Source organism: Agelaius tricolor, unplaced genomic scaffold (assembly GCF_023055355.1).
Source record: "Agelaius tricolor isolate 1412-34295 unplaced genomic scaffold, bAgeTri1.0.p SCAF_7, whole genome shotgun sequence".
Taxonomy (NCBI): Eukaryota; Metazoa; Chordata; class Aves; order Passeriformes; family Icteridae; genus Agelaius; species Agelaius tricolor.
The window spans coordinates 35,343,246-35,368,148 of record NW_027269267.1 but is presented as its reverse complement, the minus strand read 5'-3'; the positions used below and the strand labels follow the sequence as shown (position 1 = coordinate 35,368,148).

The 24,903-nt window shown below is 35.0% G+C and overlaps 1 protein-coding gene across 21 annotated transcripts in view; it reads right to left on the bottom strand.

Annotated features, from left to right (window-relative positions):
- Positions 1–1,159: 1,159 nt before the first annotated feature.
- The window catches only part of DOCK9 (dedicator of cytokinesis 9), a 113,882-nt gene continuing 90,138 nt past the window's right edge, over positions 1,160–24,903 (bottom strand). For 5 of the 21 annotated variants that reach the window (XM_071430919.1, XM_071430916.1, XM_071430924.1 and 2 more), the window contains 17 exons: positions 24,358–24,494; positions 21,414–21,529; positions 19,588–19,725; positions 19,093–19,275; positions 18,362–18,475; positions 18,006–18,221; positions 16,244–16,301; positions 14,450–14,556; positions 11,050–11,172; positions 10,580–10,699; positions 9,892–9,927; positions 8,948–9,094; positions 7,957–8,167; positions 7,012–7,202; positions 5,190–5,290; positions 4,847–4,985; positions 1,160–2,381 (listed from right to left, as the gene is read on the bottom strand). In XM_071430919.1, the coding sequence (XP_071287020.1) occupies positions 2,259–2,381; positions 4,847–4,985; positions 5,190–5,290; positions 7,012–7,202; positions 7,957–8,167; positions 8,948–9,094; positions 9,892–9,927; positions 10,580–10,699; positions 11,050–11,172; positions 14,450–14,556; positions 16,244–16,301; positions 18,006–18,221; positions 18,362–18,475; positions 19,093–19,275; positions 19,588–19,725; positions 21,414–21,529; positions 24,358–24,494 (2,260 nt within the window). In that variant the 3' untranslated portion in view covers positions 1,160–2,258. Of the gene's footprint in view, positions 2,382–4,846; positions 4,986–5,189; positions 5,291–7,011; positions 7,203–7,956; positions 8,168–8,947; positions 9,095–9,891; positions 9,928–9,973; positions 10,332–10,579; positions 10,700–11,049; positions 11,173–14,449; positions 14,557–16,243; positions 16,302–18,005; positions 18,222–18,361; positions 18,476–19,092; positions 19,276–19,587; positions 19,726–21,413; positions 21,530–23,795; positions 23,840–24,357; positions 24,495–24,903 lie in introns of those variants that run through there. The other 16 variants (XM_071430933.1, XM_071430922.1, XM_071430927.1 and 13 more) reach the window with 7 other exon arrangements.

Below are 24,903 nucleotides of genomic sequence, written 5' to 3'. Positions count from 1 at the left end.
TTCAGGAGGAAAATGCCCACATTTATTACTATGTATAAAGCTTAAACAGTAGAGGGTGTGTTCCCTCATAGAAATGCATCACAAGAGATTAAGTCTATAGACATGTCATTTATGTGTTAATCATTAATGATTTAAATGATTTAAGCCTGTGTAAACCTACAGCAATGTCAACTACAGCTTGCTGGTTTTCATAGGCCAAGGTTCAGCAAAGCAGTTACACATATATTTGGATGTATATGTGCCTCTGTGTGTGCATATACATACATACATATACATATATATATATACACACACACATACATATTCACTTCTGAATACATACTACATTTATAGGTTAGTTGTCAGATGCATCTTAACCCAAGTGAGGTCTCAGTGCAATAGGGAAACTGTCAGTTCTGTTCCCAAGGCAAAGCGGAAAAAGTCAGAAAAAATGAGGCAATTAAAAGAAGCAATTGTGATACAATAGCTCTTAATACATGGATACAGAAGTCTTCCTGAGTGGCAAAACAGCTTTACAGGATATATTCTATATTCTCCAATAATGAAACACCTTTTGAGGTAGGTGTTCCTACACCTATTTCCACAGATGAACAGAGGTGTGAAGCATTTAGGGCAGAGGAGAAGAAAATGCCTCTTACAGCATTGTCAGTTCACTCTCTAGAAGCGTATGATTTTTTTCCTCTTGAGGGAAAGAATTTTAAACAATGAGAAATTTTGTTTCAGAAATATAGAGAAAGCGAGTATATGCAGCATTTCACTGCCAAGATGAGCTGCTTTAGAAAAAACCTTTGATGAGTAATGGCAACATATGTGTTTCACACTGTGATACAGAAAAATGACAGCAAACCTTATGTCATAAATAAAAGATGATTTCTACTGCCATGTGATGAAAAGTTTTGAAGACATCCTAATACTAACTGTTCTGGTGAATAACAACCTGTAGTTACAGTAACATGGTACTAGAGTGAAATGCAAGGGACTCAAAACTGATGTCTCAACTAATAATTTAATTGCCTTTACTGACAAGGAATATGAAATAAGACCTACAAGTGTCTGCATCTCATACCCAGGATGCAAAAAGGCATTTTTTAAATTCAAGCTTTTATTTTTCCAAAATGTCAGGGGTGAATCTAAAACAAAAAAATGCAGCACACAGTGGGAAAAGTAACTACCTTTTTTCTTTTAATATAGATGTAGTACAGAATGTTTAATTACAGCAGGACAGTGCTTCCAGTTAAATAAAATTAAAAACCTTTATTTTCCCCAAATATAAAATTACTAAATTAATGTCTTAAAAGAATAAGAATATGGAAAAAGCTTTAAATTATACCACCATTTACCACAGTAACCATGATTACCAATTACATACTCCATTGCTTTGGCAAAAAAGATTTTTTTAATAACTGCATATAAACCTAACATAGCAAAGACTGTATACATCTTTATATTGCACTTATTTATATACAGGGATAAATGAACTGTAAAGTCTGCATATACTTGGAATGAGCAAATTTTCAAAAGAAACTGAAAGCAGAATGGTAAGAGCGGGTATGAATATTAAAAAAATGCTTAGAAATGTAATACATTTATGTACAGACTGTATGGACTGTATTAACAAACAATATGTACATAACAATTTACTACTATTGATATTTTAGTATAACTCAGTGTTCATTAATACAGACCTTTGGTTGTATTTAGTTGTTCAGTAAGACCTAAGCTCGCATACCTCCAAAATGCAACAAGGTATAAAATAAAGCACAACAATTTGCCAAATGGTACAAAAACTACTATTGTCAGTTCCATTAAACCCCAAAAACTAGTGTCTCTGTCTAGCCCCAAAATAGTTCTTGTACTTGGAATCTCTATGTGCCATACACAAAAAGAACACCTGAATGTTACATATCTGCAAAATTACATCCCACAACACTTTTTTTGTAATGTGCAATTCATCTTAATAATACTTTCTAATGAAAAACAGAAGCTAACTTCATAATTTTCCAACACGCATTTCTGCAATGACATTGTGAACACTTTTAAATTTTACCAGCAAGATTAAAAAATATATATGTGTGCCTCCCTTACTCTAAAAGACTATTACCAGTAACTGCTATTTGCTAAGTGTGCTCAGACATTCGTATGAACTACGCAGTTTGCATGTGCCCAACATTTAGCTTCGAGGTCATCCTGAGTTTGCACACAAAGAAGCAAATCCACAAACTTCAAAAGAAACAAACATACTTTCCTTTACAAAACAATCATGCAACTGAAGAAGAACTGGGCATCCCGTGAACTGTTGTGCTTGTCGGAGTTCCACTTATGGCGTTGAAAATGTGCAGTGAGTTGGGCATGACACTGGCCTTTTCTTCCACTGGAGTAATCTTAAAATGAAAGACATGTATTTACCAAAATGTTTCAAAATTTATTATTTATGTATTTATTTTTATGTTTCAAAATGGCACAGGCATGTCTAAAACAGCTAACCAATTTCTTGATGTGCTGCTTATCAACTCAACCTCCCAGTACTTTTTCAACTGCACAAAACTTTTTGAAATGGTTACTCTTTTCAGCCATCTCCTAGACTGAGGAGAAGTTACTTCTCCAATATCAGTTCTCCTAACTTAGGTATTACACTGTCCTCTGCAGAGGGTGCTTGGACAGTTTCCATCATTCCTCCTGTTAACTTTCAAAAGGAGTTTCATAGTGACAAGAAGCTAACTTTTTGCCCTTTTTTGGTTTTCCTTTTTTTTGACTTAGAGGTATGATTTGAGCATTTCTCACAAAAAGCTATCAAAACACCAAAAAAATTTAATTCTTAACGGCTATAAACAAATTGACACTAAAATTAGAAATACCATAAAAAAGGAATTATATAAAGATTAGACAAACTAATAGAACAGAAGTAGAGAAAACTAATTACCATCCCATCTGATCATATTGGCAAGCAGCAGAGGAGAAAAAAAAAAATCTGGTAAGATTCTTTTATGCATTTTTATCACAAATTTTTTGCAGTTGTTAATACCTTGTATGGTTACATTACAGCTAATAGTTTATTCAGTGATGCAAAGCTCTTTTTCCCAAAACAGCAATAGGCAGATACATAAAGGAGACATTTAAAAAGATTTAAGTGAAGACCTTCATGTTTCTAAGCCTTCAGAGGAATTATCAGTCTAATTGAAAAAAACCCAAAACCCTAAAGCAAAACCACCAACAACATGGCATGTTTTAATTATGTACAACTAATTACATTTGTATAAGAACACAGTAGTAGGCTTATAGTATATATTACTGCAGTCAGTGCTGTACTTTCATATTCTGTTCACAGTATCTTAAGGATATCAGTTGTTTGTCTAAATGTAAACCAAGAGAAGTAGGGGCAATGTGATTTACATCTGAAGTTCCAGGACTTGCTTTTTCTTATCACCAATCTTTGGAAACTCACACATGTCAGCATTTTTTAAACATCTACATCTTCCACTGAGTTCAAAGTACTTTTTCTTCTGTACAAATTTTCATTATATTCTTTTACACATTTTTTATGCCAGGGAAATGCTAATCTTGCATTTATCATTAAATTCTTTGACCAAAACACTTGCCTCTCCTTTCCAAAGGGGTATTCTGTATTGCTGTCTAATTCTCTCATGTACTTTGTTCATCTCAATCAGCTTTCCAATCAGTTATCCTCCATTCCAAATCCTCCTCTGCTTATCAATAAATCACATTGAAATATAGTCCAACCATGCCACTTCTGCTAGCTAAACAAATTCTTCTTCTGTTCCACAAATCTTTCAAAACTGTTTTCTTCTATTACTGTTTTTAATTAAAAAAAACAAACCCAACCACACAATTCTGGAATGGTATCACTTCCTATAAATTTTGGCTCACAATGTCTCCTATTGATGGTAGTTAAAGAGTTATGTCATAAGCCCTTCTTTGTGACAGGATTTCAAAATAGGTGAAGGAAAATAAAGCCAATGTGCTTCATCATAATTATATAATATCACACATCATAATTATATAATATCACAGAGCTACTCAGAAGACAGCACCTGAGAAACCACATTGGGAAATAATGGAAAGCAAGAAAGCATGTGAAGTGAGCTTTAGACATGTGGCACATTTTTGAACAGAAAAAAAGTTCCCCTAAAAGTTTTGGGTACCATCTAAGCAAAGGCTGAACAAAGGCAAATCTCTCTTAAGAATTATAAACCATTCTATGTTTCTGGAAAAAGGTTATAAAAGTAACAGTGGATGAAAGAAAACAGGGCTGAAGTGATGAATATGATGAATAGAAATGTCAAGCATGCAGGGATCAAGAACTTCAGCTCTTCCTATCCTCCTGGAAATAATATCTTTGCCTTTGAACTCATGAGACATTTCTACCATGGAACCCAGATGCAAAGGCTGAGTGGTATATCTCACTCCACTAAAGTTCTGGTTTTCTTTCCCCACATATTTCTAGCTTGTCAGTATTGGACTTCCCTCAAGAACATGTATTGGAATACCTCTTGAAAGACATTTAACTCTTTGTTGCAAAAACAATTATTTATACCTCCAAAATCAATGAAGAAAGGGCTAAACTTGCAGATCATAATTATTAATTTCAAGACAATTGTTTTATCTTTATTGTAGTCTTCCTTGCCTACAAAAAAACCAGGCTGGTGCCAAGGAAATACACAAGCAAAAAAAATGAAGGTCCACAATTTCATGACAGGCTTATACTCTGATAGAAAGAATAAAAAGAAACAATCATTTTGTGTAAAGCATCCCATACATTTCCCCTACTCTTTTCACATTATAGTTACATTCTGAATGATAATATGCATAATTTAATTTCAGCACATACTTGTTCATGCATTATTTCAGAAAGCTCTTTTGCCATTTCTCTGTAGTTTGCCTTCATTTCTTCTTGGTATTCCAACTGATCTTCCTTTATCAGTCGTTCATTTACACCCAGAGCATGCCCACAGGCTTCAACAAATTGCCTGATTTGGAGAAAATAAGAAAGTTCTCAAACAGAAATCCAAATGATTGATTTAAAATGTCAGCTTAAAGCATGTTATTAATGGATCAGAACACTTTAAAAGTTGAAAGTTTCAAACAGAATTTTTATGAGTCTTGGGAAAAAGGTCCATTTTTTTTTCCCCTCTCCCCCATCCCCAAGAAATCCCAAACCTTCCATGCCATACCTAAAAACTTCTTTTAGGAGCTTTACTTTATTGTCTGGATATCTTTTGGTGTTAGTGTCATCTAAGAAAGCTCTTGCATATGCTAATGGACCAGCATTAACCTAAAAAGAACAAGAATTTAAAAACAGTCAGATATCTGACATACTGTCTTAGCAATAACAGGTGCTACAGGCATCTATTGCATTTGATTTTCCTATGACAATACATTGATTTCTAAAAAGCTGGACTTAGAAAACAAGAAAACTACTCAAGATGGAGCATTAAAGCAGGAGAGGTCTCTCCAGTGCTATAAACCTGTCCTGGCACAAAGAAACCACTTCAATGATATAGCAAAGTAACTGCAGATATTGCCAATCTGTCATCTCTGTTATGAAATGAGGGTGGGAAAATGAGCTAACCTACTACTGTTTGGTCTGTGTATCTATTGAAAATAGATTTGCAAGCTGAGAATTCTCCAAAAACCTGCAGAAGTTTAACTGTACTCTTAGGGCAGCTACAGGAGAAGTGGTTTTAGTGACTTATGACTCATCCTTATTATTCCTTCATATTATCAACAAGAGCCTCTCCCTTCTTATCCCATAATACTAGCTTACAACTTACTGATTCTGGAACCTTGGTTTGGTTTTTTTTCCCTTTTCTGCTGAATGAGACAGCTGGTCATATCAGATGACTGAACAGTTCCTTTGTTTCCAATCAATTTAAAATAATAGAGCAGCACATTTGTCACTGCATTTTTGAAGATCCTTTTCATACTGACTTGTACATGCTACACCTGTAGTAAACCCCACAGATTTAGGAAAAGCACCGTGGAGGATCTGAATAATAGGAATGCTGAGGCAGCAAAGAAGTTCCAGTCTCCATGGACATCCGCCCCATAGCCTATCTCTGTTACCCTATAAGGCAATGTCATTTTAACCCTTAACTATTGGTCATTTATGAATACCCCTAAACCTTTACTATTGGTCAAGTCTGGATCCTATCCAACCCTGTAAAAGAAGCATGTTGTACCCCATTAGTCAGAAGAAGAGCAGAGACCCTTCACAGACCTCCCCAAATAAAGCCATCTCCGTGGAACAGCCTGCGCCTCTCCTTCTCCTCTCTCTCCATCTGCTGCAGCCTCAAGCCAAGGGCAAACTTACCTAGCAAGCAGGGCTGAAATCCTAAGAGCTTGCCTTCACTACAAGAGCTGAGAATCACTGAGCTTGCCAGGGGTTTGACCCACGGCGTTGGCACGAGCGAGCTTCGGGCACCCGGTCCCCACTCGGGGACTGAGCTCCTGAGCCCTACTGCTCTGCCTTATGATAAGGCTGATCAAGGCTTTATTATACACCTGCTTCAGGTACCCCATTCTGGTGAATCTGATGGCTTCCTTATACATTCCACTTCCTGCCTGCCTTAGGCAAAAAGGCACACACAATGAGATTTTCTATGGTTATCTTCTTCCTGTATGTTATCACTCACTCTTTATCTCCATAGGGTTCTTACAAAAATGTCCTAGACCTACTGTGGGCAAAATATGCTAATTTATCTTCAGGTTCATCTATTATCTTCTAGCAGTTTCAGCTTTACACCAAAATCTGGTGGGGCTTGGAATGCAACATATTCCAGAGATGAATCTTAATTCTTTTGTGCAACTGTCTCTGATCTGAGTTTATATTAAATACTTTTATTTCTTCTCCTATTCATGAAATAACTGCAGAGAGTGAGCAAATTTCTGATTTAGGACACTGTTGAATGTGCAGAATAGGAACCAACCATAAAATGCTACTTATATAATTTTTCAAGGACAGAAGCAAATGAAACTTCATGGCAAAGCTCTTACCTGAACACTGACACTTCCCTGTAGCTTCAGCTGCAATTTGATCATATCAACTTCAGCTGAAGAGCAAAGCTGCCTAAGCTCTGCAACTTTTTTACTCATTTCATCAATGGCTACTTCAATGGGGTTTAAATCAGTGTGGTGCTGGTACATCACTGGAATGCGCTTTTTCACATATGGGAAACAATGTATGGCTGTGGACAGAAACAAGTTTAACACAGTCAGGAGAAGATTTTTTAATAAGGTGTGCTTTGAGAGAATCTTATGCTAAAATCTCATTTTGATGTAATCAGCTGCCCAATTTAATAACTTATATAATTAGAAATACTAATTATATTCCCCAAATTGACGGGGAAGCAAGACGCTGAAATGTAAATATGCACAGTCTTACATGCATTACAGCAAAGAAAGATCACTATCATTACTGCTACTAATAACCACCAGAAATAAAGCACTGGAAATTAATTTACAGGAGAATGCTGAAAAGAATTGCTTAACGTTCACAAATCTCAAAGAAGAGAAGAAACAAAAATAGCAAAGCTGTATTTTCTACTTCCTCACAAGTACTGGCTATGGACAGCTAAAAAGTCACTTCTTCTTATAAAGTCATTTTATTATTATAAAGTCACTTATTTGTTTTTATAACTATATTAATACAGAAACTCATACTTAACAGAGACAAAACACAAAATAGTCTTTTTCTAAGAAAAAGGAAAGCCAGATTCCAGATTCAGAATTCTGAAAGCTTAAGGAAAAGGAGATAATAATTTTGAGGATTCCTCACTGAAGAAATCAACCTGAAAAACCTAGTTGTGGCCGAAAATATGAAAAGGATTTTAGCTGATAGCTATAAAGCACTTAGTTAAGTGAAATGAAAAAACCCATACAGAACAAAATTAGACCATTTGAACTAATGCTTCCAGTGAAAGCATTCCATTCCATCAGTACCTGTCAAAATAGTCCTTCGCTTACACTGCTCTTCTACTCCTCCTTGTCTTTTACCACCTTGAGTAAAAGGCATCTCAAACATGAAGCGACGAATGTTATGAGTCCTTTCAAAATCTGTTTTTCTTTCCTGCAGCTCCTTTTCTTCAAAGTATGGAATTACATGTGTAACTTGAATATATGCATATTTTGAATCTAAATCCTTAGGATTTACCTTAAAAAAAGGACAAAAAAATCAAATAGCTACATTGTGAATAAAGTGGATCTAATAGTAGTCACACAACTTCCAGAAATGAAATTTGGTCTCTTAACCTCTTAATTATTGAAAACATGGGAAATGTTCATGCTTTCACAGGGGTTTCCTGTATTCAGTTTTTAACTATTAGGAAGAAAGACAGCCAGATGCATTACAGTGCACTGTTTGTTTGGTTTTTGGAGGTTTTTTAACCACTCATGATTATGAAACCCAGCCCTTTCATCAAGTCCTCCTCTCCTTTTAAAGTTCCAATATTGAAATGCCCACCATTGCTGCACTTAAAGGCCAAAATGCACAGAAATTTTTGAATCAAGGATTCAAAAGGATCCTTATCAAGGAACAAAAAAGAGCCATGAAATTATACTATGAGGAAGTCACCATAAAGTCTAAGGGTGAGGAGAAAATCACCATAAAGTCTAAGGTGTGGAAAAGGGAAGAACTTCCAAAGAATGATTGTGCATGAATGCGCAAGAAATATAAGATCAGAATAAGATCATAATCCAAATTTGTTCTAAGATACAATTACTGTTTTGAGAGGTAACACTACAGAAATTAAGCTTTTTGGTTGCTCTAAAAAGCATACTTAGGAGAGATAACATTCCTCTCATGCCTTTCTAACAGCAGAGCTTTTAGATGCAGATGCTTTGTGCCAAATGAGAGCCAGTGAGCTCACAGTATTTCAAGTAAACTAGTGAAAGCAGTATATTATAATTTTTTTAGAGAGAATAAAGATCATACTTTGCCAGAATCCTGAATCATTTTGACATTTTCAGCTCCAAATTTGTCAGAGTAGAGTTTCTGGAGTCTTTGGGAAATTTCTGAAAGAGGTGTGAGTTTAGGCTCTTTATAGATATACTCCTTTCCATCTTCATCCTCAAAGAAACCCTGTAAAAAATAAAGTAATCAAAATCTTGGGGAATAAAACATAAGGGAAATTACTAAGATGGATATAATGTGTGTGGTTCAAAGGAAATATAAACATTTAACATTAGTATTCAAGCAAACAGAAATAGACAGAAATTAAAATCTAAGTAAAAAGATTTTCTAAGAGAATAAAAAAAAAAACTCAGAAAAATGTAACTCTCTACTACAACATGAGCGAAAGATAATGGAAACACAGAGTTTAAATTTTAAAAGTTTGTAGCAATTCTATGGTGACAAGCCTTTGAGATAAGTTTCTTTCACTTTTACTTAAAAGTGAACTTGCAGCACTGTTTCACTTGCCAAAATTGGTAGTCTTGCCCAACAGGACTATCTGTTTCACAAGTGACTATTTTGGCAGAAGTTTACATTAAAATAATCTAATATTTTTCCTGAGGTAGTTATAAAAAATTAATTCCACAAGATGAAATATAATTATGCAAAGATCTTAATTTTATGATGTACTATTGGTATTTACTTCTTTATTTGATTACACACAGTACTGTTTTTAAAACCACACCTAAATGCACAACACATGGAAAGTGAAACAGTTCGTTGGTTTAAAACAACAAGCCATGTTGAGTTCATGTTTGAAACCAGAAAATAAATATTTTTGTCATAAACAAAACAGACAAAATAGAAAAGCACAACATATCATGTATAAACACAGGCTAGATTGACAAAAATACCCACACCAAATTAAGGTGAAATGCAGTAGTAGGTACTGCATTGCTTGCTTTGTAAGCAGTTACTGTAATTACCTCAACATCTGTCTCACTGTCTGTAAACTGGTATTGCTATAAAGTCATAAAAGACAACAGAATACATGTAAAATTATACTGCTCAGAGTATTTTACAATTCTCCATGCTCAGCTGGACAATTAAGCAACTGGGCTATGCATGTAGATAGTGTTTTACTGGATACTGCGTGATACCATAGGGATACAGAGGCATTCTAGACACGGACCAGAGGATGTGAAGCTGCCCAATACACAGCCAGAACTTTGGTTTGAAGCATGCAATACTGATGCATAGAAAAGAGTGATCTGTTCTCTAAATGGAACTTGATGTTACTTTTGGACTTGCAATGGCTATTAATGCATACCAATCTAAGAAGCAGCCTTGCAAACCACACCGTAGCACTACAGACATTAAGTCAATGCATCACTAAAAACTGACATTACAGAAAACTTACCGCTGCCTTAAGGTAGTAAACAAAAGAAGAAAAAAGGAAAAAAGGCAAAAAAATTTACTGAGGAAAATTGTAAGAATTTTACTGGAATTGATAAATGTTTTAAAAATAATTTACTGATGGTGTTTCTTTCTTTCATACAGAACACATTCCTTGTGCTTTTTATGTCACGGTATCAATACAGATGATGAAAGAGTAAACCTTGTACAATAAATTCAGGTTTTTCTCACTGCATAGAGCAAGCCAGTGAAAGGAACACTCACTTGTCCAAAGAATGCTACCCTGAAATAAGTCCCCAGCAGCCTCTTGCCTGTATGCATAACTTCAGTAACTTTGCTGTATGCTCGATGAAGGGTGTCATATAAGTGAGCAAGCCTCTAAAAGCAAAAGAAAACAATAATGAGGGAGAAGAACAAAGCACAACTTTCCTATCTTAAAATAATAAATTATGCCCTTGTAGCCAGTAACAACAGAAAACATTCTTTTATTGAATGGTAGTATTAGGTTTAGCACTTGTATCAGGATGACAATATGTAAGACTAATTTTTAATTATTTATATTTAAAGAAAAAAATAATTATTTAAAACTAAAACAAACATTTCAACACATTCAAATTTCAGTTACAATTTCAATACTCTTATTATGTGATGTACAATGTGTCATGCAGTTAGACTTGAAAATTCAGGGTTTTTTTCTTGCTCAAATTTACTTTTGATGAATTAAGTACCTCAAAATCTCTCCGTTTTTCATAAATGGGAATTATAAGCTTATATATATCAGCAATGAGTTCATAGCGTTCTGCCTTCCAGAGTCCATCAGCACACTGCTCCAACAATTCCATCAGCACATCCTAGATTTGGATACACATTTGAAAGTGTAAAACAATTCAGTACTCATCAAAAGCACAGCAAATTATTATATCAAAATTCTTCCCAGTGAAAAGGGAAATCTTGCCTCAAAACAGAATTATGTACACTTTGTAATATAAGTTATTGTGGCAATCAAAAAATGCTAAAAGGAAACAAAACAAGACAGAATGGTCTGAGTTTACACACATACTCCTTGTATTTACAAACAGCATGTTGCTTTTATATATTCTTGAAAGTTCTTTGGACCTTCTTCTACCACTCTTGCATCACAGTGGTGAAGCCAGAAGCTGGAAAAGCTCCTTTCATGCTTAGAAGCTACTCTATTCCACCTTCCCTTTGGAAGAGGACTAAGTCAGCTTAAAGACATCACTAAGAAAATCAATTTTTAACACTGCGAGTACAGACTAAAGAATGGTACCCTTATCCCTTATCCTGTAACAGACCTTAAAATATTTCCTCCTTTCCCCCAGTCATTATGGGGCTGTACAGACTCCTCAGTACCTCCATTCTCAGCAGCCAAGTGGTGACAAGTGACAGACCAGTGTCACTGCTGGACCACAAGGGCTGTCCACAAACACTGGTTTATGACACAAATCTTAATTCAGACACCAGAGGGCATCCAGATGTAGCGAAGTAAAATTTTGTTTACAAAAGGAAAAGAACACGAAGAGCACAAGCTTCAAGTGGGAGAGCTGATAGGAAGGAGCAAAAGAACACAATCTTTTTTGAGCCACGTCTCAATATTTATCTATTCTCATGGGAAAAGTTCTTTTCCATATATGCAATGTATGCACCTTGACACCTGTGAGCACAGCTTCTTGCTCTTAGTGGTGCTTTTTCTTGGAAAAGTCTGATTCTGGACTGGACTTCTTCCAGTTTGTTGACACCCGTCTTGACTTTTGGGAGTCAGTGCTGGACACAAGGTTAGAGATGGGGTTCCACAAATGCCAGCATAAAAGGGAAAAAACTCCCTTCCCTCTGCTTCTTGAGTCAATCCTCTCAAACACATCACAACCTGCATTGGCTTTTGTTTCCACAAAGCCACGCTGATGATTCCCATTCAACAGGCACTCCACCAGAACTTCCAGGTCCTTCTGCAGAGCTGCTGCTTGGCCTGTACTGAGATTTTTTTGCTGATTTTTTTTTTTAAGGTGCAAGGCTTTGCACTTGTCTTTGTACAGCCTTGAGAGGACACTGTGTTCCTTCGAGGCTCCTTTATTTACCCATCTGCAACTCAGGACAATGCCTCTCATGGAATGTCACAGGCAAACAACTGTTTTGATGAAATGCACACAGTAGCCTTGTTAAAAAGCAAAATACCAAACTAATTTTTCGGCTAGCTTAGGTAACTCTGACCTCACACAGAATTCTTTTAAAATGAGAACTAAATTGAGAATCCCAAAATTTCAATTTTTTAAAAATGAGAATCTATGTAAGTCTTAAGAAAAATCTCACTTAATTAGGAAGAGGCTTTATAAACTGGAGAATATGAAAGATATTTTGACCCTTTTAAAAACATGAAGGGATTCTCTCTTATCCTCCAATACTTGTAAGTGCTCCTTTAGAAATTAAAATAACTAGCAAAAAGGGAAATCACTAGTTTTAAGGGAAGAAACTCCACATGGCTTGTTACCATGTATAAGAAGAATTCTCATCAGAGCATCATTTTGCTAAGTAGTAGTAAAATACAATTTGAAAGATGTTTCTGCTTTTTGACTTCTGCACCCAATTGACCTCATTTTTTTCTCAGACAATACAGTTCTGCTAACTTATGAACACACTGAGGAAACACTCCATTGATGATATGTTCCTATTCCTGAAGGAAAAGGGCTGTCTGTTCTGAAGCACTTCTGAAAGGATTTTCAGAAGCCAAACTGTTCTTCCCTATTGTTACTCTTGTTATTATTACTATTATTATTTCTCCCCTATTATTACTTTTCCCATGTTTCAGATAACTTTCAGAAGTTATCTGAAAAATAGTACCTTTTTTCAATATTTCATCAGTTACAGTACTACATGGTTAAGTTTAGAAAGGGTTGCATGCAGGGAAAAAAATGAAATTTGGCTTGGTTTGATCCTTCTGCAAGCTGTACAGGCTTATATTTTCATTCTTGGCTTACTTCCGTTCCACGGAAATACTGAGAGATGGAAATAAATTTGTGTAGGGTTCAATGACCCAGAAAAATCAGTATATTCTTTTTGCAGGGAGTGACTAATGAGAAAAAGAAAAAAGACATTCCAATTTTTTTTAAAAATGCATAATAATTTAACTCTGATAACGGTCTGGCAGGAAAACAGTGACAGAAATTTCCAACAAAACTTTCCATCAGCAGTAGTCCCTAGAATTCCTGATCTTCTGTAACTTAGAGCAGCTTGCATTTTGCTTTGAGTAACATGCTACATTTCATGCTGGATCAGAAGAATCAATGATTTTAAAAAGACAGCACAAAAATTTTAAAAAAATACAAGCCACAAACCAATTTGCACAGTCAAGTAATATTATCATACAGCTTTACCATACACTAATTAATACACAAAAGAAAAATATTTTTGTTGTACAATTACACTTACAAACCAGAGGGTTTTCCAACATAACTGCTGCCAATTGTGGTCTGCCCCTCTCTGCCACAACTATACCAGCAAATACAGAGTGCATACACAGCTTTTCAGAAGCAAGATTATTAACATTTTCATATAGGCTGCTTACTAGTAAAATTTACTGTAGAGCTTGCACAGATGGATCAGCAAACACACAAGGAGTGAAACTTAAGCCAGAAAAAACACATGGACACAAGTTTGGTGTCAGTAAAACTACTTTCATTGTTATGGCATATTTGCTTTGGGAAATTGTAAACAGCAGAAAACCAGTGAACACATTTTCATGGTTTCTGATGGAGTAATACTCGAAATCCAAGTCAGTTTTACAAAACAACAGATTTTGCTAACTCTAATAAGTAACCCACATTAGTGTTCATCCTGTCAACTAGAATAAACCCCCAATTTGCTTTTACTCCAAAAGTGGAATAAAAGTTGAGTTGATGTGCTAGCACTATATTTAAAATACATGTCTACAGTAAATTCTCTAAATCTAGGACACCTCACAGAAATTTTTTATTTCAGCTTTAGGGTACAAATAGCAGACCAGAAAACAATTATTGTATCCCTTGTATCAGTAATTCTCCAGACTGAAACATAAAATTTGCAAAAACCCTCAGCCCTTCCATGTATGTAAATTTTAACATTTTTATGTTTACTTACTTCATTGAAGTGAACATCTTGCATTCCAACATCCTCCATCATTGAAGCCTCTTCATCTATATTTGGTGTGATTACTCTGAAAGCAGTACAGCCTTGCCTAAACATCCCTGTCATTGAAAAAGAAATAAAGACCAATTTCATTTTCTCCAGCAAGATAACATTGGGCCATTTTGTGATTCTGGATAAAGCAGAAGCCATGTTTAAATATACCTATCACCAAACAAAGGAATAGATCAGCCTCCCACTGCATGATTATAATCTACCCCACCCTAAGTTTAAGGTACTCAAGGTAACTTTTACAGTATTTAATTAAACTGCCATGAAGTTTACTTACTCAACTGGACCTGAGTACAGGGGCAGGACCTGGCACATAATTTTTTCCAGTCTGAACAATATGAATGACATTAACCATAAAAAAATGGTCAAGGGATGGCAAACCAGATTATTCAAACACAGAAAACCAGGAAAAACTAACAAAATACCAATCTAACTTCCTTTATTAAAAAAAAAAAAAAACCTTAACAAAAATGGAGTATAGAATGTTCCAACATGAAACCCATGTCTTTTACTCATGCTGTTTAGATATTTTTGATTACATCAGACTGCTGAATTAAGAAAACAGGATTTTCTGTATCAATTAAACCTCAAGGGCAATCAGTAAATATTATGGAAGCTTAAGGATTTGCACATATTTATTTTACAACTCTTCCTACAAAGATTCTTGCTGCTCAGTGAGGAGTTCTGACCATCAGAGGTTTTATTGAATGATTGCCTCAAATGCAAGGGGCTTTTCTGTCCCTAGAAGTACCACAGGTAGGAGTTTGACCCTCTACTGAGAGGAACTCAATTTTATATGACAGTATACAAAAATAGCTGAACACCCAAAGGACTCACAAATAAATAGAGACTATCACTAGTTCTCAGGTATCATCAGGCTTTCAACTGGACACTGTAATTTGAATAAGCAGCTTATTTCAGATTTGGTCTCAGAGAAGGTTCTGAAATCACTGGGGCAAAGAAAATAGCCTATACACTGCACAAGCATTTGGTGAGAAGCACAACAAGAATAGAGATAAGTCATCTTTTACACCCATGATTTTACTTCATTTTGAACTGTCATGCAAAGGCAAAGCTAAAAAGATGCAAACATGAATTTGCCCACAAATCCAAAACACTAGCTCAACATCATAATCAGTTTTAACAGATTCCTGAAATTTTCTTCAAGACAGCTCTTTTTGTTAATTTAAGTTCTATCTCTCTCTCAAATCCCTGACTGAGAACTCTTCTGATCCTGTAGATGAAAGGTAATTTTCTACCCTATCTCAAGGGTCATCAAAATCCACTTTTACAAAGAGCTGCTGGCAGAATATACCACAACAAGGTGAAACAGCCTGAGCACTATTGTCATTCACTGAACATCTGAAAATTTGTACAAATTTATTTTGACTCCTCTGGCAGTGCCAGATTTCCCTAGAGGTAGTGAGAGACTGTAGAAACAAGAATATTCACAGACAACTTTGCTTTAGAAAGGATCTGATTTGAGCTATTAGCAGCTCTGGTGTAAAATTAAAATTTTTACTTTCCAAAAATTTTGCTTTGCCTTCACCTGAAATGCTGCCCCTTAGATATGCAAGTTTACTCTTAAGCATGTGAGTTTGCTACTGGGTTAGGTCAGAATTTTTTTCCCTAATGAACACTGAAATACCTACAACTTCCTCATGGAAATGATTTATTTTCCCAAATTCTAATAAAAAAGATATTTGAGTACATTACAATAAGGTTTTGAAATCATACCTTTTCGTGTGAGATATTCTGCAACCAGTGCTGCTACATGGACATAGCACATTGCTGCCTAAAACAGAAACAGTACAATCTTTTAAAATACAACTAAAATGGGAATATTAAAAACAAGGTATATATGGAGAGCAACAGTATGAGACAGGTTCTTCAGTTTTCCTTTTTGTTGCTTTGCAGGCGATATTCTATGACTACTGCAAGAATTCTCCACCTTATTTATGTAAAGCAATAACTGTGCAAGTGCATTTACTCCTTAACCCTGAGTGGCATGGACAGCAGCTCACAATCTAAGAGTGACCCTGGGTCACAAATCATGAGGTAGGAACATCATGATGTGATGAAAACAAGTGAATCTCTCTTTTGGGGGAAGGTATTTTAAGTGTTAAGCTATTAATGATTCTACTCAACATTTGGTAGCCCTTCTGCTAACCTGTTTTGTCTGCTTTTTGCCTCCTGACCAAGAAAAATGCAGAAGAAACTGGTGACAGGCCATTTGAGAGCAGCAAAAAAGACCTAACCCATGAATGGAATTTGAAGGAATTGGTGCAGTTTGAAAAACAGAAAAAAAAAAGAAGAGGGACAGAATCATTTTCAGATATCTGAGAAATATCTGATATCTGATATTTTTTATGGATTTGATACTGACCACTTTTCTCCAAAAAAATTAAAAGATTTCACATCCTTATTTTATTAAAAAGGCTTAGGCTTTCAGCAAAGTAACTATCAGTTGAACAGCTCAAATATGGAGGCTGCACAATCTCAAGCAATGAAGGTGAAGGGGTGAAGGAAAAAGGTAAGAATCTGCCAGAAATGAACTCATACTTTATATCAAGTTGAACTTGATGATTTGCAGACATCTTCCTCTAGTTGCACAGTCAAAGATTCTAAGATTTTAACAAAAAATGAGAAACGTAACTGAAAAGGACTAAAAGACTTTGTATTCTCAGATAGGTGAAGCTGTTCAGTTCAAAAGACAAGCTAATAACAGAGTAATGTGTATTTCTTCTGTGTTGCTACCATGTAGAAGAAGAAAATTCTAGTACTAAGAACTGAGTTTGGAAGATGGCATCTTCTATTTCTTGGAGATTTTTACTTGCTCACATGATGCTCATTTTAACAGATGTTTATGAAATGCAATGATTTCATACAAAGCAATTTACTTTCAGATGGAAAAACCTTCCAGAAAGAGACAAAATTAATCTGTATCCAGTTAAGTGTTAATGTCTCATTAAGACATATAACAATCCCCAATTCTGCTTCTTGCTAGAACTGACTATTTTAAGAGCACAGTAAAAACAGAAAGCTTTCCTTTTTTCAAATGACACAAAAAATTATTTGTCAGTTTTAAGAACATTAGTAGGTTTTTTAGTAAGCAATTTGGAATAAAGTCAAGCTAATTCTGTAAAGGCAACTGGAGGAGAATTCAAGGAGTGGCTTTAAGTGTTTAAACAAGTAATAACAAAGATATTTTTAAGCAAAAGACCTCTCTTCCATGGCTTGAATTGTGCATTCCATTCTTAGTAGTGTGTCAGTTATATCAGTTAAACATGTTCCTTTCATTAATAATGAGAAATTACTTACAGATGTACTTGGGTAGTACAAAAACTTATCAGCTATTGAAATCAATCCAGCAACAATTCAAAAACTGTTAAAAAAGACTTATTATGTTACATGCTAGCAACTACATATAGTACACTCCCTTTCTATAAAGATAAGCTTATTACAGAGCTACAACTAATTTGATTTTTTTGCCTCTTACCTCTGAAAGATCTCCATTTTTAACATGGATCCTTGCCATGCTGTCTAACCATGTCTTCCTCAGTTCAGGTGTACTTGCATAGGACTTTGCCAAGCTGTACTGGAGGTCTACAAGCATTTCTGGATCATTCTCATGTTCCTTCATCTGAGCCGTAGCCATCAGCACCGTACGAATCCGTTTGGTTAAATCCTTAACATCAGAAGGGAATGTAGTGTGCTAAAACATGGAAAAGTCAGGTTAACTACTGTGTTTTCCTAGTCATTGCACAACAAAGTGATAAAACACAACTGGAAAAGATGCTGTGAAAGAGTCTTCAAGCATCCTTCCACAGTATGGAAATAGGAATAAAGCCAGACCTTAATAATTCTGTCGTTATTGGCACAATTGTTGATGATGGAAAGAGACTGCTGAAATCTAGTTCCTCCAATTCCAACCACATCAGCAATTAACTGGCTTACTGAAATAATAACCTTGACAGAAACAAACATCTTGTTAGAGCATATTTCATTAAATACCCTTGAGATGTACCTCTAAGGCAATTACAAAGGAAGTTTTGTTCTTTTTAATTGAAAAATCATTCTCCTAAATAAAATAATGTTTGGGGATTCTTTTCCAATTACTTGTACAATAACATAGGATAAAACAGGCTTGTGTAAATTCAAGACACATGACTGACTGCTAGGTGAATTAGCCAGAGGTCATTAAACTGGCAAACTACTGCTCCCAGCTTTGTCAAGACACACAATTTTCAAATTATTTGCACTATTTTAGACTTCCGTGTGCTTGTTGCTGCATTCTTTTCCTTCTTCAGATGCAACAGGATACACCATTTAACAAACAAAATAACATCTACAAAACAGAATGTTTGCACTGACAAATAAAATTCATTTCCTACAAAACACAGGGTCATCCAACTGTTTCTAAGTATTTCCTTGTACTGAATATATTTTTATGGCCATCTTCTTACTCTTAGTACCAGCCTTGCTTGAACCCCAAATAAATTATTTTAAGTCTATCTGACAGGGCTTTGCACACTGGTATGCAACTGTGTATCTCCAATATTAAAACAAAAAGAAAATATACTAACTTGCAGATGTGTTCGAACAAAAGACTTCTTCCCTGTGTAGTCAAAATTATTTCTCATCAAGAAGTACAGTAACTGGGAAGCTTCATTACGAATTGAACTCAGCTTGGAATTACAGTACTTCAGAATTTCATAGCACAGTGCAGAACACATATCAGCTCTACCTTCATAAAATGTAGAAGGAAACTGAGGAAAAAGAAGAAAACAAAGAATTTATTCATTAAAACTAGGGTCAGATCTTGATAAATTAAGCATGTCAAGAAAAACACAAATATATTCATATCCTCAAACTGTGGAAAGAGCAAGAGTTAGAGTAGGTCATGACACAAAACAATTTTTACAGCAAATCAAAGGACAAGCATTCCACACTGTTGAGATCACATCAGTTCAGAATCACCAATTTTATTTTGGTATGTTAGTTCTTAAATTCCTATATAATATATTGTTAACTAAAGAACTGGACAAGTACTTGAAGATGAATTTTTAAAAACTTCTTACCTTGTAAATAAGTGCCCTTAAAGCACTGAATACATTTTTCAATGCTGTTTCAGACTGATTCTTTTGAAGGAAGCAGAGGTATACATCAAATACTTTCTTCATCAGTGGATTGTGTCCGTGATCAGTCAGTAGCTGATTCTTTAAAACAATAGCAAGGATTTAGGAGTTTTGTACAGCAATACATTTATACTATAAGAGCATATACACATCATCAAAAAGCAAGACATTTAAAAAAATATAACCTCTATGGCATTACCAAGATGTATAACACACACATATCTGAATTCTAACTAGGTATTTCTAACACTTCATTAATTTTGCTTATAAAGGGTTTCCTTCTGAATAGACTTACAGAATATGATTGTTTTTATCAGTTGTTAATTAAATCCATGACTATTAATAGCTTTTTGAGGGGTACACTCAAAGTATTAACAGACTTTGCTTACACTGGCTTTAGCAGCCCACACAGGGGAATTTTCTCATTGCAGAATCTCCTACTACAATGAGATTCTACAAGGTCCTGCCCCTTCTGATACGCCCCTAGGTGCACTCCACTCTTCCTTGTCACCTCTGCATATAAACAAGCCTCCAAAGGAGTGGAAGAGGCTGGGTTCAGACTGGACATAAGCAGAACTTTTTCTACAGTGAGGGTGCTGAGGCAGGGGACAGGTTGCCCTGGGAAGTGGAGGATGCCCGATTCCTTGAAAGGTTTTTTCAAGGCCAAGCTGGATGGAGCTGGCCTAGTGGAAATTGTCTCTGCACATGCAGAAGGGTTGAACTAGATGATCTTGGAAAGTTCCTTACTACCCAAACCATATGACTTTGATTTTATATATTTTAGTGCAGTTTATTGAATAGAAGCTCCTGATTGTCCTGTTTTATTTGTATCTTTGAAACTATTCTGGCATACTCTTGCCTACCTTCTCAACATACAACACAGAGATAACCTTGAAGGATTGTCATTCCAAGCATGATGGGTTGATAATTACAGGATAATCAGTGTTCATTCCTTTTAAAATCTTTATAGCTAGTTTATTAATTTTCAATTCTGTAACCAGATCTGTGGACAGAACTGGCTCTAAACTCTACAAAATTAATTACCAGAAAAAACCGAAACTCATTGTAAATAAGCTCATGTTTTCATAACTAGATTAAAGATAAGACACTAAATTTGAATCTTCAAGCAAGAATTTGGATACACTGCCCCAATTAAAGGAGAAACAAGCTAGAGTTATCATCTCTTCTTTTTATGGCTTCGATTTAAAGTCTGGAAAACCTCAGAAAAACAGCCAAGAGGGGGAAGTAATTGGTGTGCTATATAAAGATTCCACAGGAGAGCTACAGCAACTGATACAACTAAAAGAAGTCTTATTGTGGACAAATGGAAAAAAGTTACAGAAGAGGAACACACAAATCACTATTAAGGAGTGCATTACTATCATAAGCAGCCAAGTTCAATATGAAAGTCTGAGAGTATCCAATTATGGTTTTGCCATAGATCTTTCACCCCACATGGCCTTTAAAAGCCACTTTTACCACTAATATTAGGTAAACACCAAAGCTCCTAGAACTATTTTTAAGTTAGTCTGAGGAGGGAGCTTTTCCCATAGATTACTGCTGGTGTATGATGTGTAGCTGAAGCCAAAGCATTTTTCTGTGAGATATTATCATTTTCTCATGAAAATAATAAAATACAATGCTAGAGAAGCTAAAATTAGCAATGCTATTTAACTAGACTATAAAAATGTAATTTAAAAAATAGTTTTTAAAAGTATATCTTCACAAAGATACCTATGGGAAAAGTTAGCACCAAGTCATGAACAAACCTTAAAAGCCATTGTGAATAATGACAGAGTGTCCAGAATTGTAATGCAAACTTCGGTGGCAACATTTGCTTCAAGTAAAGACTGGTGAAGGACATCTGCATCTGAATGGCCATAGCCTACAGAAATTCCAAATGAAGTGTAAGTGCTGGATACACTCATTTAAATGTTTCTTATTTCCAAAAGACTTGCTGAACTAGGAAAAGATTAACAAGTAAAAAGCCTAACAGAAGTTAGTATTCAATACAGGAAAATAATTCATATGCATTTAAATAGTTTCAAATATGGACAGACAATTATTCCAACATAATTTGCACAGGACTATAAAATATATTAAGTAAGAATTTCAACAACAGAAGCATTAAACAGCAGTTAAAAACTATGTGATATTTCATATTTATGTGCATGTAGACACAAATGTATATATATATATAAAGCTACACAGTTATATATATATATATACACACATATATTGGTAAGTACTGCAGTAGGATGAAGTTACAGCTGAAAATATGTAGTTTTGGCAATTTAGTGATGTTACAATGGTCTCAAAGTTAATCACAAGTCAATCAGGATAAAAATACAAAACAGTAAGAGTTGAAGGAATACAATCCCATACTTATATGCAGTTTACCACCCCAGTAATGAATTCTGCTCTTGTAGCAATGCAATATCTCCATATTTAATAAAAACATTCTATCACTTCTAGCTCCACAGTGAACTTTAATAATCTCAAAAACATATCCTACTCAGCACTGATAATAATGTGTCACTTCTGTTCCCTAACACTGGTCATGAAGCACCAGATTGACAAATATGACTGGGCTGCTTTATAAACATTTGGTCTGGGTCATGTTCATATGTCAGATTTACAAACAACTTAGCATCACTAAATAAATGACAAGGATGACAAACTTGTTGAGATCAAGTAAAGAACAGAGAAATGCCAAACTCCTTTGTAATGACACCTGGCCACTTCTTTCTTCACCCTCTTGCTTCCCTGGCTGAACTACACACATATACCCATAACCACCAATTTCTTTAGACTTATATGTTCTTTCTTTAAGCACAAAACTACACTGAAATTTCTCAGAGATGAAAGGTATCATACCTTTCAGGTATGATAGATATTGAAAAGGTATATATGAAAAAGTATTTCAGTTCTATTTCTAGCTTAGGTGGGTAGAAAGGGAGAAAATAAGTTTATAATTTACACTAATAGACAACTATCTTGCCAAAGAATCTTGATTTTAGAAACAAGTAAAGCAACTATTTCCACCAGCCACTTCCTTTCTTTATGTATCCCACACAAAATATCTGCAAGATTATTCAAGCTCTGAATGCTATTTTGGATACATGATAGAGGCAGACTGACAACTAAACAAAACTGGATGTTAACAACAACAGAACAAAGATATAAAAATCAATTTCATACTTCATGTGGTTTTTACAGCAACATATTTTTGATTTGTAAAACCTTGGTCAATACAATGTATAATATCCTGATATTTATTAACTGTCCATTAAAAAAAAAAAAAACACCTATTATCAGTTTAGACAAAGTTATCTGAATAAGACACCTTCCTTCATAATTTCCTTCAGTTGGAAAGGAATGGAAAGTTTCTTTTTACATAGGCATGCATTTTTTAAAATCTTTCAGCTCATTTTCCTAAAAAGTCAGTAAATATTGCCAAGTTCTGAAAGCATGAAATCTCTTTGCACAGGGACATGTTATCTGTTTCTCAGAGGTTTTTTTTTTTAAACCAGTCTTTATCTGCAAATTATTTTACTGTACCAAATGTGTAGCCATGTAGTGTAAAGGCTTTCTTTTGTGTATCAACAACCATGTAGAAATTATGATGATAAAGCAGTAGCAGACTGATTGCAAGGGAAAAAAAAGTAATTTCCATATACTTGCCTGACATTTTAAAAGCAGGCAATTGCATTTCTTACATTTAAACAGATGTGATAATGCATTTATGAATAGAGAGGTTTTGTGGGATTTTTTTTTCACTTTTACACAAGACAATGTGATAAGTCTTGTGCAATTAGGCTAAATTTTGCTTTACATTACAGAAAAAGAGCTAAAAGATTTTAAGGGACAGTTAGATATGCTTTGAGAAATCAAAGAATGAACACAGTGAAAATACAGTTAACTCAAGTTTTACTGCACACAACTCTTCAATACCAGTGCTGTATTTTACTGAATTAGTCAACCAGTTTCATTGTTTTTTGAAGCTGAAATTTGAAAATGGTGCTTTAGAATACTTTACATACAGTATATTGCAATTTAGAAGCAGAATGTTTAAAAAGATAGGCCACAAGCAGATTTAGTTTTCAATACAGCAGTCTATACAAGCTGACTTCAACCTGATTAAATCTTACCATTGTCTACAGAAATTCCAAGAATACTTGATATCTTTCTCACACTGAAAACAGAAAAATCACTTCATTATTGGACGCTTTTTCACTTCCAGACAAATTAAATCATGGGCTTGCAATCTTTGTAGAAATTCTAAGAAACTTATTTCTCCTCAGGGGATGTCAAAACATGGAGATATGGTCAGAATACATATATTTAATTTGAGACTAGTAATTTATAAGACCACATAGGAGAAGAAAAAAATTGAAGCTCAATAAAACAAATAGAAAAATAAAAGTCAATTTTGTAACTATGCGCAGCAAAGTGTGATGCGTACATAACTAAAAGAAAATATTAAAATACAGTTTTAAGATAGACTGTAGTTAACCATGCTCCATGTTATGGCACCACCCAGCAGTGATTGCTCTATCACAAAGCAGAGAACAGACCATGGACTGCTTCCAGCTATTTGTTTGACCTGGAACAGTAAAAGTCATTGGGATGCACTGGTGTGGCTCTGGGACCTGTCTCTGGTGTTGTGGTACTGGTTGAGGATGACAGATGTTATCATGTCATGAGACTTACTGTGGTTAAAAGTGAGAGAGTTATCCAGGCTGCTCAGCTGCTGCAATCTGGCATGCATCATTCCTGTTCTGTTACGGGAAACAGGCAATGTCTGAGATTTTCGATCATGAACTATGGATCCTAACCCCTCCTGGTTCCTGCAAGATGGGTGAAATGGGATAGAAGCAAAAGTTAGACATGTCAAACTGCAGCAAGACAGGAAGTGCTGTTAGTTAAGCACAAGAAGTTTTATAGAAAGAATTATAATGCAACCTATTCACTGTTTTCTTTATAAAACAAAAATAGGTAGCTCAAAAAAAAAGCATCACAGCAAACTCTTTCTTAAAACCTCAAAGCATGAAAGCAAAAGCACATAAGCAGTCACTCTTGAAGTGCTAAATTTACTTCAGAGCTTTCAAAAAAAATGGTATTTGCAAATATAAATATTCTGAAAATATTCAGAACCCAAAACTGAATCCTCTATTTTGATTGCAAAAAAATAGCAAAAAAGTTAGGACACACAGCAGTAAAATTAGAAAGCATGCATGCAACAGGAGAGCAGGAATT